Here is a 17,157-nt window from a genome sequence, read left to right as displayed (position 1 = left end):
GAAGCTAATTCCTGAACATCCATGCTAGCACAAGACTCCTCAGCCACCCATAGATAAAGAGGGAAGAAAAGACAAAACAGACTGCATAAAAAAAAATGGCTCAACACCTTTCTTCCCTTCTTCTGAGATGCATTTAGCTCATTATCGGCCAGTTGTACTGTTATGATCCGGTGACCTTGGAGCCGCATGAAACCTTCTCTGGAGTAGGTGGAAACTATACTGACCGCAGATCCTGAACTAACACCGCAACTAGAAGTAGCCGTGGGGTGTGCCTAACAAACCCTAAACACCTCGACACAGCCGGAGGACTAAATACCCCTATAGATGGAAATAGGAATACTACCTTGCCTCAGAGCAGAACCCCAAAGGATAGGCAGCCCCCACGAATATTGACCTTGAGTAGGAGAAGAAAAGACACACGCAGGCAGAAAACAAGATTTAGCAAAAGAGGCCACTCTAGCTAAATAGGAAAGGATAGGACAGAATACTAGGCGGTCAGTATTAAAACCCCTCAAAAAAATATCCACAGCAGATAATACAAAAAATTCCACAATCTAACTAAAGACGTGGAATGAATATCTGCAACCCCAGAGAATCCAACAAGACTGAGAAAATACTGACACAATCTAAGCTGGACAAGAAAACACAAAAGAATAGCACTGAATCATGAAGCACACAGCATGTGTGCCACAGAAAAAAAAAAAACAGACACTTATCTTTGCTGATTTGGCAGAAAGGCAGGAGGAACCAGGCAGAGGTCCAACACCTCCCAACAACAATTGACAACTGGCAAGGACTAATGAATCCTGCACACCTAAATACCCCAGTCAGAACTGCAATCAGCAGAAACACCTGACCAGGACTGAAACCCAGGGACAACTGCATTACCACCTACCACCACCGGAGGGAACCCAAAAGCAGAATTCACAACAATGGGGCATCTGTGATTGGGTCACACTGTAATGGGGCACCTGTGTTTGGCTTGCACTGTTTTGAGGCACCTGTGGTTGGCTTGCACTGTTATGGGGCATCTGTGGTTGGCTTGCACTGTTATGGAGCATCTGTGGTTGGCTTGCACTATTATGGGGCACTTCTGGTTGGCTCACACTGTTATGGGGCACCTGTGGTTGGCTCGCACTGTTATGGGGCACCTGTGGTTGGCCTACACTGTTAAGGGGCATCTGTGGTTGGTTCGCACTGTTTTGAGGCACCTATGGTTGGCTATCACTATTATGGGGCATATGTGGTTGGCTTGCACTGCTGTGGGGCATCTGTGGTTGGTTTGCACTGTTATGGGGCATCAGTGGTTGGCTCACACTGTTATGGGGCACCTGTGGTTGGCTTGCACTGTCATGGGGCATCTGTAGTTGGCTTGCATTGCTTTGATGCATCTGTGATTGGCTTGTACTGTTATGAGGCATCTGTGGTTGGCTTACACTGTTATGGGGCACCTGTGGTTGGCTCGCACTGTTATGGGGCATCTGTGGTTGGCTTGCACTGTTATGGGGCACCTGTGGCTGCCTTGCACTGTTATGAGGCACCTGTGGTTGGCCTGCACTGTTAAGGGGCATCTGTGGTTGGTTCGCACTGTTTTGAGGCACCTATGGTTGGCTAGCACTGTTACGGGGCATCTGTGGTTGGCTTGCATTGTTTTGAGGCACCTGTGATTGGCTTGCACTGTTATGGGGCATCAGTGGTTGACTCACAATATTATGGAGCACCTATGGTTGGCTCACATTGTTTTGGTTCCTTTGTGCACTTGTATGGGGCATCTGTGATTGGGTCACACTGTAATGGGGCACCTGTGTTTGGCTTGCACTGTTTTGAGGCACCTGTGGTTGGCTTGCACTGTTATGGGGCATCTGTGGTTGGCTTGCACTGTTATGGGGCATCTGTGGTTGGCTTGCACTATTATGGGGAACTTCTGGTTGGCTCACACTGTTATGGGGCACCTGTGGTTGGCTGGCACTGTTATGGCACACCTGTGGTTGGCTAGCACTGTTATGGCACACCTGTGGTTGGCTAGCACTGTTATGGGGCATCTGTGGTTGTCTTGCACTGTTATGGGACACCTGTGGTTGGTCAGCACTGTTATGGGGCATTTGTGGTTGGCTTGCACTGTTATGGAGCATCTGTGGTTGCCTAGCGCTGTTTTGAGGCACCTGTGGTTGGTTCGCACTGTTATGGGGCACCTGTGGTTGGCTCGCACTGTTATGGGGCACCTGTGGTTGGCTCGCACTGTTATGGGGCACCTGTGGTTGGCTTGCACTATTATGGGGCACCTGTGGCTGCCTTGCACTGTTATGAGGCACCTGTGGTTGGCCTGCACTGTTAAGGGGCATCTGTGGTTGGTTCGCACTGTTTTGAGGCACCTATGGTTGGCTAGCACTATTATGGGGCATCTGTGGTTGGCTTGCACTGTTACGGGGCATCTGTGGTTGGCTTGCACTATTATGGGGCATATGTGGTTGGCTTGCACTGCTGTGGGGCATCTGTGGTTGGTTTGCACTGTTATGGGGCATCAGTGGTTGGCTCACACTGTTATGGGGCACCTGTGGTTGGCTTGCACTGTCATGGGGCACCTGTAGTTGGCTTGCATTGCTTTGATGCATCTGTGATTGGCTTGTACTGTTATGGGGCATCAGTGGTTGGCTCACACTGTTATGGGGCACCTGTGGTTGGCTTGCACCGTCATTGGTACCTGTGGTTGGCTTGCATTGTTTTGAGGCACATGTGATTGCCTTGCACTGTTATGGGGCATCTGTGGTTGGCTTGCACTATTATGGGGCACTTCTGGTTGGCTCACACTGTTATGGGGCACCTGTGGTTGGCTGGCACTGTTATGGCACACCTGTGGTTGGCTAGCACTGTTATGGCACACCTGTGGTTGGCTAGCACTGTTATGGGACATCTGTGGTTGTCTTGCACTGTTATGGGACATCTGTGGTTGGTTAGCACTGTTATGGGGCATCTGTGGTTGCCTAGCGCTGTTTTGAGGCACCTGTGGTTGGTTCGCACTGTTATGGGGCACCTGTGGTTGGCTCGCACTGTTATGGGGCACCTGTGGTTGGCTCGCACTGTTATGGGGCACCTGTGGTTGGCTTGCACTGTTATGGGGCACCTGTGGCTGCCTTGCACTGTTATGAGGCACCTGTCATTGGCCTGCACTGTTAAGGGGCATCTGTGGTTGGTTCGCACTGTTTTGAGGCACCTATGGTTGGCTATCATTATTATGGGGCATATGTGGTTGGTTGGCTTGCACTGCTGTGGGGCATCTGTGGTTGGTTTGCACTGTTATGGGGCATCAGTGGTTGGCTCACACTGTTATGGGGCACCTGTGGTTGGCTTGCACTGTCATGGGGCACCTGTAGTTGGCTTGCATTGCTTTGATGCATCTGTGATTGGCTTGTACTGTTATGGGGCATCTGTGGTTGGCTTACACTGTTATGGGGCACCTGTGGTTGGCTCGCACTGTTATGGGGCATCTGTGGTTGGCTTGCACTGTTATGGGGCACCTGTGGCTGCCTTGCACTGTTATGAGGCACCTGTGGTTGGCCTGCACTGTTAAGGGGCATCTGTGGTTGGTTCGCACTGTTTTGAGGCACCTATGGTTGGCTAGCACTGTTACGGGGCATCTGTGGTTGGCTTGCATTGTTTTGAGGCACCTGTGATTGGCTTGCACTGTTATGGGGCATCAGTGGTTGACTCACAATATTATGGAGCACCTATGGTTGGCTCACATTGTTTTGGTTCCTTTGTGCACTTGTATGGGGCATCTGTGATTGGGTCACACTGTAATGGGGCACCTGTGTTTGGCTTGCACTGTTTTGAGGCACCTGTGGTTGGCTTGCACTGTTATGGGGCATCTGTGGTTGGCTGTTGTGAACTCTGTTTTTGGGCTCCCTCTTGTGGTCACAAGTGGTACTGTGTGAGTGCTGTCTTTGGGCTCCCTCTGGTGGCTCTTTGTGTCTTTCTGCAGATCTGAGGCGGATCAGCTGTCTCGTTATCTGTTAGCTGGTTTCCTATTTAGCTCACCTGGACTTTCAGTGTGTGCTTGCTGTTGATGTATTCAGTGTTATTTTGATCTCTCCTGAATTCCTTCGTTATCCGTCTCGCCAAGAGAAGCTAAGTTTCTGTTTGGTTATTTTTTGCTCATCAGTGTTCAATAGGTTTCTTAGTTATTTATTTGTCCTTGTCCAGCTTGCTAATATGTGATTTCCTTGCTTGCTGGTAGCTCTAGGGGGCTGAGTTTCTCCCCTCACACCGTTAGTTGGTGTGGGGGTTCTTGAATTCTCAGCGTGGATATTTTGTATAGGGTTTTTTACTGACCGCACAGTTCCCTGCCTATCTTCTGCTATCTAGTATTAGTGGGCCTCATTTGCTGAATCTGTTTTCATTTCTACGTTTTGTATTTTCCCCTTACCTCACCGTTAATATTTGTTGGGGGCTTACTATATCTTTGGGGTCATTTCTCTGAGGCAAGTGAGGTCTTACTTTCTCTATAGGGGTAGCAAGTTTCTCAGGCTGCGTCGAGACGTCCAGGAATTTAGGCACGTTCACCGGCTACCTTCAGTGTGTTTGGTTAGGATCAGGTTTTGCGGTCAGTCCAGTTACCACCTCCCTAGAGCTCGTTCTATGTTCAGTAACTTAGCTAGTTCTTTCTGTGATCCTCAGCCACTAAGGATCATAACAGTTGGCTTGCACTGTTATGGGGCATCTGTGGTTGGCTTGCACTATTATGGGGCACTTCTGGTTGGCTCACACTGTTATGGGGCACCTGTGGTTGGCTGGCACTGTTATGGCACACCTGTGGTTGGCTAGCACTGTTATGGCACACCTGTGGTTGGCTAGCACTGTTATGGGGCATCTGTGGTTGTCTTGCACTGTTATGGGACACCTGTGGTTGGTTAGCACTGTTATGGGGCATTTGTGGTTGGCTTGCACTGTTATGGAGCATCTTTTGTTGCCTAGCGCTGTTTTGAGGCACCTGTGGTTGGTTCGCACTGTTATGGGGCACCTGTGGCTGGCTCGCACTGTTAAAGGGCATCTGTGGTTGGTTCGCACTGTTTTGAGGCACCTATGGTTGGCTAGCACTATTATGGGGCATCTGTGGTTGGCTTGCACTGTTACGGGGCATCTGTGGTTGGCTTGCACTATTATGGGGCATATGTGGTTGGCTTGCACTGCTGTGGGGCATCTGTGGTTGGTTTGCACTGTTATGGGGCATCAGTGGTTGGCTCACACTGTTATGGGGCACCTGTGGTTGGCTTGCACTGTCATGGGGCACCTGTAGTTGGCTTGCATTGCTTTGATGCATCTGTGATTGGCTTGTACTGTTATGGGGCATCAGTGGTTGGCTCACACTGTTATGGGGCACCTGTGGTTGGCTTGCACCGTCATGGGTACCTGTGGTTGGCTTGCATTGTTTTGAGGCACATGTGATTGCCTTGCACTGTTATGGGGCATCTGTGGTTGACTTGCACTGTTATGGGGCATCTGTGGTTGGCTTGCACTGTTATGGGGCACCTGTAGTTGGCTTGTATTGTTTTGAGGCACCTATGATTGGCTTGCACTGTTATGGAGCACCTATGGTTGGCTCACATTGTTTTGGTGCCTTTGTGCACTTGTATGGGGCATCTGTGATTGGATCACACTGTAATGGGGCACCCCTGGTTGGCTTGCACTGTTATGGGGCATCTGTGGTTGGCTTGCACTGTTATGGGGCACCTGTGGATGGCTTGCACTGTTATGGGGCACCTGTGGTTGGCTGGCACTGTTATGGTACACCTGTGGTTGGCTAGCACTGTTATGGCACACCTGTGGTTGGCTAGCACTGTTATGGGGCATCTGTGGTTGGCTTGCACTGTTATGGGACATCTGTGGTTGGTTAGCACTGTTATGGGGCATTTGTGGTTGGCTTGCACTGTTATGGAGCATCTGTGGTTGCCTAGCGCTGTTTTGAGGCACCTGTGGTTGGTTCGCACTGTTATGGGGCAACTGTGGTTGGCTCGCACTGTTATGGGGCACCTGTGGTTGGCTCGCACTGTTATGGGGCACCTGTGGTTGGCTTGCACTGTTATGGGGCACCTGTGGCTGCCTTGCACTGTTATGAGGCACCTGTGGTTGGCCTGCACTGTTAAGGGGCATCTGTGGTTGGTTCGCACTGTTTTGAGGCACCTATGGTTGGCTAGCACTATTATGGGGCATCTGTGGTTGGCTTGCACTGTTACGGGGCATCTGTGGTTGGCTTGCACTATTATGGGGCATATGTGGTTGGCTTGCACTGCTGTGGGGCATCTGTGGTTGGTTTGCACTGTTATGGGGCATCAGTGGTTGGCTCACACTGTTATGGGGCACCTGTGGTTGGCTTGCACTGTCATGGGGCACCTGTAGTTGGCTTGCATTGCTTTGATGCATCTGTGATTGGCTTGTACTGTTATGGGGCATCAGTGGTTGGCTCACACTGTTATGGGGCACCTGTGGTTGGCTTGCACCGTCATGGGTACCTGTGGTTGGCTTGCATTGTTTTGAGGCACATTTGATTGCCTTGCACTGTTATGGGGCATCTGTGGTTGACTTGCACTGTTATGGGGCATCTGTGGTTGGCTTGCACTGTTATGTGGCACCTGTAGTTGGCTTGTATTGTTTTGAGGCACCTATGATTGGCTTGCACTGTTATGGAGCACCTATGGTTGGCTCACATTGTTTTGGTGCCTTTGTGCACTTGTATGGGGCATCTGTGATTGGATCACACTGTAATGGGGCACCCCTGGTTGGCTTGCACTGTTATGGGGCACCTGTGGTTGGCTTGCACTGTTATGGGGCACCTGTGGATGGCTTGCACTGTTATGGGGCACCTGTGGTTGGCTAGTACTGTTATGGGGCACCTGTGGTTGGCTCACACTCTTATGGGGCACCTGTGGTTGGCTTGCACTGTTTTGGGGCATCTGTGGTTGGCTCGCACTGTTATGGGGCACCTGTGGTTCGATAGCACTGTTTTGAGGCACCTGTGGTTGGCTTGCACTGCTATGGGGCACCTGTGGTTGGCTTACACTGTTATGGGGCATCTGTGGTTGGCTCACACTCTTATGGGGCATCTGTAGTTGGCTCACACTGTTTTGGGGCACCTGTGGTTGGCTCACACTGTTATGGGGCATCTGTGGTTGGCTCACACTCTTATGGGGCATCTGTGGTTGGCTCGCACTGTTTTTGGGCATCTGCGGTTGACTCGCACTGTTATGGGACACCTGTGGTTGGCTTACACTGTTATGGGGCATCTGTGGTTGGCTCACACTCTTATGGGGCATCTGTAGTTGGCTCACACTGTTTTGGGGCACCTGTGGTTGGCTCACACTGTTATGGGGCACCTGTGGTTGGCTCACACTGTTATGGGGCATCTGTGGTTGGCTCACACTCCTATGGGGCATCTGTGGTTGGCTCGCACTGTTTTTGGGCATCTGCGGTTGACTCGCACTGTTATGGGGCATCTGTGGTTGGCTTGCACTGTTATGGGGCACCTGTAGTTGGCTTGCATTGCTTTGATGCATCTGTGATTGGCTTGTACTGTTATGGGGCATCAGTGGTTGGCTCACACTGTTATGGGGCACCTGTGGTTGGCTTGCACCGTCATGGGTACCTGTGGTTGGCTTGCATTGTTTTGAGGCACATTTGATTGCCTTGCACTGTTATGGGGCATCTGTGGTTGACTTGCACTGTTATGGGGCATCTGTGGTTGGCTTGCACTGTTATGTGGCACCTGTAGTTGGCTTGTATTGTTTTGAGGCACCTATGATTGGCTTGCACTGTTATGGAGCACCTATGGTTGGCTCACATTGTTTTGGTGCCTTTGTGCACTTGTATGGGGCATCTGTGATTGGATCACACTGTAATGGGGCACCCCTGGTTGGCTTGCACTGTTATGGGGCACCTGTGGTTGGCTTGCACTGTTATGGGGCACCTGTGGATGGCTTGCACTGTTATGGGGCACCTGTGGTTGGCTAGTACTGTTATGGGGCACCTGTGGTTGGCTCACACTCTTATGGGGCACCTGTGGTTGGCTTGCACTGTTTTGGGGCATCTGTGGTTGGCTCGCACTGTTATGGGGCACCTGTGGTTCGATAGCACTGTTTTGAGGCACCTGTGGTTGGCTTGCACTGCTATGGGGCACCTGTGGTTGGCTTACACTGTTATGGGGCATCTGTGGTTGGCTCACACTCTTATGGGGCATCTGTAGTTGGCTCACACTGTTTTGGGGCACCTGTGGTTGGCTCACACTGTTATGGGGCATCTGTGGTTGGCTCACACTCTTATGGGGCATCTGTGGTTGGCTCGCACTGTTTTTGGGCATCTGCGGTTGACTCGCACTGTTATGGGACACCTGTGGTTGGCTTACACTGTTATGGGGCATCTGTGGTTGGCTCACACTCTTATGGGGCATCTGTAGTTGGCTCACACTGTTTTGGGGCACCTGTGGTTGGCTCACACTGTTATGGGGCACCTGTGGTTGGCTCACACTGTTATGGGGCATCTGTGGTTGGCTCACACTCCTATGGGGCATCTGTGGTTGGCTCGCACTGTTTTTGGGCATCTGCGGTTGACTCGCACTGTTATGGGGCATCTGTGGTTGGCTTGCACTGTTATGGGGCACCTGTAGGTGTCTCACAGTGTTACAGGGAACTTTTGGCTTATGATGAGTACCTACTCTTGCAATCACACTAAGACTAGCCATATGATCCCTATATTTTTTTGCGAGGAGCATCCTCTCCTGTAGTTCAGTCTTGATATGAACGGACACTATGTAATGCTTTATTTCCCCTGAGGGGGCGCTGCTCTTAAACTTCTGCACCCTCCAAGGTACCAGCTGTGGGGCATTCAGGGTTTGTATGGCATCTGCCCTAAGATAAAAGCTCAATTTTTGTAACAAACGTCTTTTATTCCCATTTCTCTTAGTAACCTTTATTTGACTGATGGTTCATAAACTTCTAAGGGAAAATCCTAAACTTTTTATTTTTTAATTAAGGGGGATTTTCCTTATTCTGTGTTCTGGGGTGGGGGTGCTGCTCTGCGTATGTCCATACCACATGGGTACTTGTGCTCGAGGAGCATCTCCAGCATTACCAATTGGTTATATGACGTCAGACTGGACCCCTAGAGGACACTGCAGTAGACACACCCAGCCACAGCAGGACCCCCCAAATTGTTTCCTTCCATCCAAGTGCAAGAAAAATGAGGTGCATCCAAAAACTGAATATTGATGTGACACATGACAAGCCATCGGTGATGAAAAGAAAGTCCCGACTGTTTCCTACCACTTATTAAAGGTGTTTTCTGACCCTTTTTTTGTTTTTTACCTTCCCTTCCTTGGGATTTTAGCTTCAATACCGCCATTTTGGATGTTTACATGCTCCTTTTTCTGTGTTTTTTTTCATGACCAACCCATGATGCTTTGCACGCCTGTACTTTTCTCCACTTGCTACCTCCAAGCAGTCAAACTACATACAAAAAAAAATTAGTTCCCGAAAACCTCTTTAAAGGATATGGACCTTCTTACCTAAATGTATGTGAAGTGTTAGGTAAAACCTTTTTTGCAGTAGGATTTCACCAAATACTTTGGATGGTTTAATTCTGCATCCTCTATGAACCACTGTACATAGCAGACTGCGGATCCATCTGTGAGCTCGTTATCGCTCCTCTCCTGAACCATCTGCTACATCAATTTATGAGCAGGTGAAGATGGTTATGGCTTCCGTAATTTTCATGCACAGACTGAAAATTTATTTATCTATCCTGACTCCATTTTCAGATTTGCACAAAAGTCCTAAAAGTAGACAAAAATATTAAACTTTGTAATTTTTTTAAATGAGGAAAATGATCCAATATCCCATGTCTGTGAGTGACGAAAGCATGTGAACCTTTAAACTTAGAAGATAATTTGAAGGTACTTTGGTGTTTTCAATCAATGGGTTGACAATCGGGTGTGAGTGGGCGACCTGTTTTATTTATTTAAATTACAAGGATCTATCAAAGTCTGATCTTCACAATGTTTGTGGAAGTGTAGCATATCATGGCACGAACAAAGGAGATTTCTCAAGACTTCAGAAGAATGGTTGTTGATGCTCATCAGGCGGTAAAAGGTTGCAAAACCTATCTCTAAAGAGTTTGGATTCCACAAATCCACAGTCAGACAGATTGTGTACAAATGGTGGATATTTAAGATGATTATTATCCTCCCCAAGAGCAGTCGACCAACATTGATCACTCCAAGAGCTAGTCAGATAAAATATGGTGATGATATAAAGGAACCCAAGGTAACCACTAAGCAACTAAAGGCCTCTCTCAAATTAGCTAATGGGTATGTTTCTGGGTTAAATGAGAAGAGTTATGTTTGGACAAAGAAAAGAGCAAAGGGTCACATCCTTTTGTCACTCAGTGATCCAATATCATGTCTTTTAAAAAATGATTTAAAAAATGAAGTCTAATATTTTAATTAAACTTATGGAAAAAATGTTGGAAATTCTGAAGGGTTCACAAACTTTCAAGCAGCACTGTGTGCATACCTCTCTATATTCCCCTCTCCATATTGCAGTTTCGGTGCCTGTGTATTCGCTCCCAGCGCATGATGTTCCTGCCGTCTGTTTTCGCTTCTCCCATATTTGCTTTCCTGGTTAATATTTGATACCTCGGTAAATGCTTGTTCTCGTTTTCAGGTTTTGATACAACACATCTCTCCCAAGAAAAGCCGAGACTGAAAGAATCCCGTCTGTCCCGGAATAACTTGGCCCCTCTACCGGATCACTGTGTTAAGAAAAGTAAGAGGAGATACGATAAATATCTGATATCTGAGAAGGAAAGTACGGTTACGTGCACAGGGTCCGCGCCGAAAAACACCCCAAAAATTGCTCAAAAATTGCTTGAAAGGCTCTTCCCTATTCATTCCTTTTGGTTTTTGAGCTTTTTATCTGCTTTTAGGTTTTAAAAATAAGCCTGGTGGGGAAAAAAGAAAGTACACGACCACTAGTGCTGCTGGAATCCAATCTAAATAGGAACTGTACAACCAAAAGGCTGCAAAAAGAAAAAACTCTCCAAAAATGTTAGATAAACTCTTCAAAACTGTTTCAGGAAACTAAAAAGCTTCTCCAAAAACTCCCCAAAAAGGAACGCGTCTCCTGAAGTGGTTTCCAATAAAACTTATCATTTTTGACTCCCTCAAAAAAAGAAAGTCCATGTGCATGTATCCTCAGGGCATTGTGCACACTGATGCCCAGATTCATCAATGTTGTTTCTCCACTGTTTCTGGGGTAATTTGCTTTTTTTAATGGCTTAGGCTACTTTCACACTAGCGTCGGCCCGACGTACCGACGCATACTGTGCAAGCGCCGCACAACGGGGGCAGCGGATGCTGTTTTTCCACGCATCCGCTGCCCCATTGTGAGGTGCGGGGAGGTGGGGGCGGAGTTCCGGCTGCGCATGCGCGGTCGGAAATGGCAGACCGTCTGCCCAAAAAAAGTTACATGTAACGTTTTTTGAGGCCGGCGGTCCGCCACAACACGATGCAACCGTCGCACGACGGTTGCGACGTGTGGCAATACGTCACAATGTGTCGCTAATGTTAGTCTATGGGGAAAAAACGCATCCCGCAGACGACTTTGCAGGATGCGTTTTTTCACCAAAACGCATTGCGACGTATGCAAAAAACGCTAGTGTGAAAGTAGCCTAAATCTCATTTAGTGACTCATGCATTTTATTCTCTCTACGTTTTGTGCCCCTTTTTAAGACTTTTTTCTTTTTTTTAAATTTTTCCTTGACAACTTTGCTTATATGGATATTTTCGACCAGTGCATAAAATGTGACTTACCAAATTAACCGTTTGGGTTTTTTTTTTTTTTACAATTTTGGTAAAGAAAAAAAATAATTTTTTTTTAGATTTTTTGCATTGAATTCTTGAACCATAATTTTGAAAAATTTTGCACAAATAATGTCAGCGAGTACCAAAAGACCCCCCCCAAAAAGTGACTTCAATAAATTGCAAATGATGAATTCGCGCCTTGAGTCTTTTTTTGCCGAGTTTTTGGAGCGGAAACTAGGCAGAAACCCCAAGTTTTCAGATTTGGAGGAGGATTTGGAGAACTTCTGTACGGAGTCTTTTTGCAGAGTTTTCAGAACAGGAACTGAGAATAAACTTGTGTTTTTTTAAGAAGGATTTGGAAAGTTTCTACTCCAAAAACTCCTCAACAATCTTTATGCGCAGCCTTATTCAACTCTCAGCTTTCCACACTAATATTTCATCTTGTCTGAACGCTATTTTAATACCTAATTAAGAACACAATTTTCCCCTATTTAATTTCTTAATATATTTTGCAATGTCAAAGGATATATACACCATTGGGGACATGTTTTTTTCTTACCCAAATGCCTGTATTTTGGACTTAAGATCATTTTTGCAATCAGGTATCATTTTCTGTACTCCTCTGTTCTGGTTTATGAGCACAGACCATATGAAAGTTGAGCTGAACGGATCTGAACATAAATCAGCTGAGAAGAGCTCAGGAAAAAAGACAGATAAAAGAGCTACAAACTACCTGACTGCTTCTCAGTTTACTCATTAAAACAAAACAAAAGTTGTAATGAAATCTAATTGCGAAAAAATATATATTTTTATATTTTTAGCCCAAAAATGCATGCGTTTAGGTAAAGTTTAAAGTTTGCATGCAGTTAAGTAAAGTGTTTTTTTTTTGTTGCATCTCCCAAAACATAATGCAATAATATATCGAATGCCCAAAATTGGCAGAACGCAAAAATAAAGCCCACACCCAGCTCCATCGATGGACAAATAAAAAAGTTACAGCTCTTGGAAAAAAGAGGAAAAATTGAGTAAAAATGAAAAAGAGGAGTAATGACCCGATATCAGATTCCGATAACTCTGAGCCGTCACAGATAAAAATAATAATAATAATAATAAATAATTTCCCTTAATTGGAGAAACACAAGATCAGCGCGTTATCAGTTGGAAATCTAGAACAAATATTTGTAATATTTCGGGACTTTCTCTTCCAAGGGTAAAGCAAACACAATGAAAGAGATTCTCAAGGTCGAAGAAAATATAGCGGAGGGGAGAACAAAAAAATATTTTACGACTGCCGGCTCAGGAAATCCTGTCACATGGCGTAACTTATCAGTAGACAGAGAATGGAAGCAAAAGCAAAACATCTTTTTTTTTTCTCCACTTTTTCAAAGTTTAACGTTGCAACCAGTAAGGAAATTGGGCATCGAGACGGCAATAATTGCCCCGGAATTGGGAAATTATTTAGGTTGCAAAAGCAATATGGTGTTTGTGGGTGGAGGGGCATTTAACTGTAAGAAATTCTGTTACGCACCATCTGGTGCATGTGCACCGTTCTGGGCTAAGGAACCAATTTGCTCTGCGCATGCGCCAGTCCCGATATGAAGATGTTCCCTCCTGACGGTTTCATTGCTGAATTACTGCACAAACCATTGCCCTGCAAGCTACCGTTCATCCGGGCTGACGCATGCGCGGTATGTGTGCCCTGTATTGAGGAATCAATTCTGTTCTGGCCCAATATAAAGTTGTTCCCTTCTGTTGGTACAGTAACTCTGGCGCGAGTTGAATCACTACAGAAACTGGGAACTCGGTAGTCATTATAGGCGCATGTACAACACCAAATCCATTCTTCCTTCCGTACCTGAGCAAACCCCTTGAGCATACGCCTGTCATTGCTCTATAGAGCGGCATATGGATGAAAAAGAATATACATCCTCCACGTCACGAAAAAGATGGTCTGGTTTAGCACTGCTAGTCCACGAAATTTGCATAATATGGATACGCCCAGTTGACAGGGTGTGGATTTTTTTTAATCTTCTTTCTGTACTAATTTTAGCCACTAATGGTTAAAAATATAGAATGGTATTAGCAAAAATTTTGAAGTGGCGACAAATTCGACTTCAAGAAACTTTATTGACTTTTCTCTCTTCTTTTTTTTTCCCAGTTCAGCTGCCAACTGGTCCAGTCTGTCAGGGCGTGAAGAAGTCAATGTCTTTGCCTTCAAATTCATTAACAACCGGAAATAGTTTATCTCCGTTAATCTTTACAAAAACCCAGAGTCACTCCTTGTATTCTTTCCTACCCGTCCTGAGACGAGAGCCCTTGAGGACAACGCGCGTTCTCCCGGCCATCCCAAGTCAGAGAGCAGGACAGAGCACAACAGAAGGCCTTATGTCCTCCCCGAAAAAGTCTGATACCAACGACTAGCCCCTCTGGCCTCCCCCGTCTGTGCGTTTCATGTCTGTTCCCCTATTGTCAGATTTGTGAGAAACGCGTCGTGTGAGTCATTTGTAACTCGGGTGAATATGGACACAAGCTCGTTTTTTTGCTATTTTTTTAAGAGATTATTTTATAGATTGTTCTTTTGTGATCTTCCACGACAAATTGTTCGAAGGATTTACAAGAAAATGTTATATTCCGTACGTTGCTGTTTTTTTTTAATCCAAAATATTTGCTTTAAAAGTGTTAAATAAAAATGAAATATGCAAAGAAGATCATTCTGGCTTGTGGAGATACGGGGGTTCAGCAGGTGCCATGGTCCACTAGCCGAAACTACATGGACCAGGGATCATCCCAACGAATGCCCAATCTCCTTTTACATTGAGCATAACACTACTCAGACAACAGAGGGTGAGGATAAAATAGTGTGGCAATGCTTTATTGAACCACAAAACAGACAATAACACATAGATCAGTTCAGGAAAAATACCCAAGATGGCGCAAATTACAGAGTCTCACCCTTCCGCCAATTCACCGGGATTAAAGCAGCTGTTACTTCAGAGGTTCCAGGGCCGACTACCCCACGTGTGGCAAGCACAAAGAGGGGATAACGACAAGCTTAGGAAGATGACAGTCCATTTAGGTTCAAGGCCAGGTGACCAGAGGGTCACATCCTGGCTTCTCCAAATATCTCCATGGAGGCAGGTGACCGGTGGGTCCAAATCCTGAGCACCCCAAATGTATCCATGATTCACTGATACTCAATGGAGCAAATCTGTATTCTTCCAGCCGGAGCCGTGGTCCCCTAAGCTGGCATCCTGTATAGTCTCTTGAAAGAGAGAAAAAATTATCCTTATATAGTTCACAATTGTCCTTCAAGCCGGCATCCAGAGGGCAAGAGAAAGATGTGAATGAGATTAACTCGCATTGTTTATTTAAAGTTTATCCTTCAATGTTTGTAAGTCAACAAACTGCATGGCCTGGTATAATGTGTATTCACCATATCAGCAAATATCATTGTTCAGTAACCCTGCATCCCTATTTTGCAAAGAAAACAGTACAATAAACTGTAAGAGCTGATATAGAAAGTAAATAACCATTAGGCCATTTGCAAGTATCAATTCAACCTACAAGAGTCAATGCCTCAGACAGTTTAAGATTCTGGGCCTACTAAATGTACATCTGACATAATTAAGAAGAAATGCTGTGTCGTCACATGGTTCTATTCCTTTCTTGCTTTGATTGATTTTTGCATTTTTTTTAGTCCCGGCTTCTTTGCAGACAGCTTTGGTGAGTGGGGGCAGATTTCTGCTGCAGCAAGCTGCTTCTTGGCAGTGGCAGCCATTGCCAGCCTTGATAATACATGTAAACGCCATCAAACCACCACCCATATCTCAGCTTCCTGGTCTCATCAGAAGGAAATATGTTTACATGACAACCCTGGCACAATAACACCACTAAAAAGCTCCGGCAAGTGTCCAGGGTTGCAGAGCGGCATTGGAAGAAAACATTCGCAAAACGACTTCACTGCATTCAAACAGGCAACACTCACTTTTAAATCTGCTCTCACCTCTGCTAAACAGGCCTACTTCACAACCCTCTTATCTTCCCTATCCTACAACCCCAAACAGTTATTCAAAACCTTTAACTCCCTCCTCCGCCCCCCACTGCCCCCTCCAACCTCCCTCATCTCTGCTGAGGACTTTGCCACACACTTTAAAAATAAGATCGACCAAACAAGACAAGTCTTCATTGCTCAACCACCACAACCCCTTTGTATACCAGACCAGTGCCCAAACCCCATAACCTCCCTATCCAACATCACTGAAGGGGGGCTTAATTGTCTCCTCTCCAAATCGCACCTCACCACCTGTGTGCTCGAACCCATCCCACCTCCTCCTCAACCTCCCCACCACTCTTATCCCATCCCTAACCCACCTCTTCAACCTATCACTAACTTCTGGTACCTTCCCTTCTGTTTTCAAACATGCCACAATCACGCCTATCCTTAAAAAGCCAACCCTCGATCCAACTGCTATGTCCAGCTATCGCCCAATATCGCTGCTCCCTTTCGCTTCCAAACTCCTGGAGCAGCACATCCACGCTGAACTTTCCTCCCACCATCATCTAACTTGCTCTTTGACAATCTACAATCTGGTTTCCGCCCAATCACTCAACTGAGGCAGCACGGACCAAAATTACTAACGACCTACTTACAGCCAAAGCTAACGGACAATACTCTGTACTCCTCCTTCTAGACCTGTCCTCTGCTTTCGACACAGTTGAACACTGCCTCCTACTACAGATCCTCTCCTCCTTTGGCATCAAAGACCTCACCCTACCAAGGATCTCCTCATACCTTTCCAACCGCACATTCAGCGTCTCCCACTCTACCTCCTCATCCCACCCTCTCTCTGTTGGAGTCCCCCAAGGCTTTGTTCTAGGACCCCTACTCTTCTCAATCTATACACTTGGCCTGGGACAACTCATAAAGTCCCATGGATTCCAGTACCACCTTTATGCTGATGACACTCAGATCTACCTTTCTGGCCCAGACGTCACCTCTCTGCTGTCCAGAATCCTGGAGTGTCTATCAGCCATATCCTCTTTCTTCTCCTCTCGCTTCCTCAAACTCAATGTGGACAAATCTGAACTCATCATCTTTCCTCTATCTCATAGATCTTCCTTACCTGACCTATCTATCACTATTAACGACATCATGCTTTCCCCCGTACTGGAAGTCCACTGCCTTGGAGTAACCCTTGACTCTGCCCTGTCCTTCAAACCGCACATCCAAGCTCTTTCCACCTCCTGTCGCCTCCAGCTCAAAAATATCTCCAGAATCCGTCCTTTCCTCAACTGTCAATCTAAAATGCTTG

General features: G+C 46.5%; 1 protein-coding gene across 2 annotated transcripts in view; it reads left to right on the top strand.

Moving 5' to 3' along the window:
* Positions 1-14,555, top strand: part of ANKRD55 (ankyrin repeat domain 55) — a 123,703-nt gene extending 109,148 nt beyond the window's left edge. For both annotated transcript variants that reach the window (XM_077281396.1, XM_077281395.1), the window contains 2 exons: positions 10,707-10,808; positions 14,004-14,555. In XM_077281396.1, the coding sequence (XP_077137511.1) occupies positions 10,707-10,808; positions 14,004-14,266 (365 nt within the window). In that variant the 3' untranslated portion in view covers positions 14,267-14,555. The remainder of the gene's footprint in view (positions 1-10,706; positions 10,809-14,003) is intronic.
* The last annotated feature ends 2,602 nt before the right edge of the window (positions 14,556-17,157 follow it).

Source organism: Ranitomeya variabilis, chromosome 1 (assembly GCF_051348905.1).
Source record: "Ranitomeya variabilis isolate aRanVar5 chromosome 1, aRanVar5.hap1, whole genome shotgun sequence".
NCBI classification, from domain to species: domain Eukaryota; kingdom Metazoa; phylum Chordata; class Amphibia; order Anura; family Dendrobatidae; genus Ranitomeya; species Ranitomeya variabilis.
This window is presented reverse-complemented; position numbering and strand designations above follow the sequence as displayed.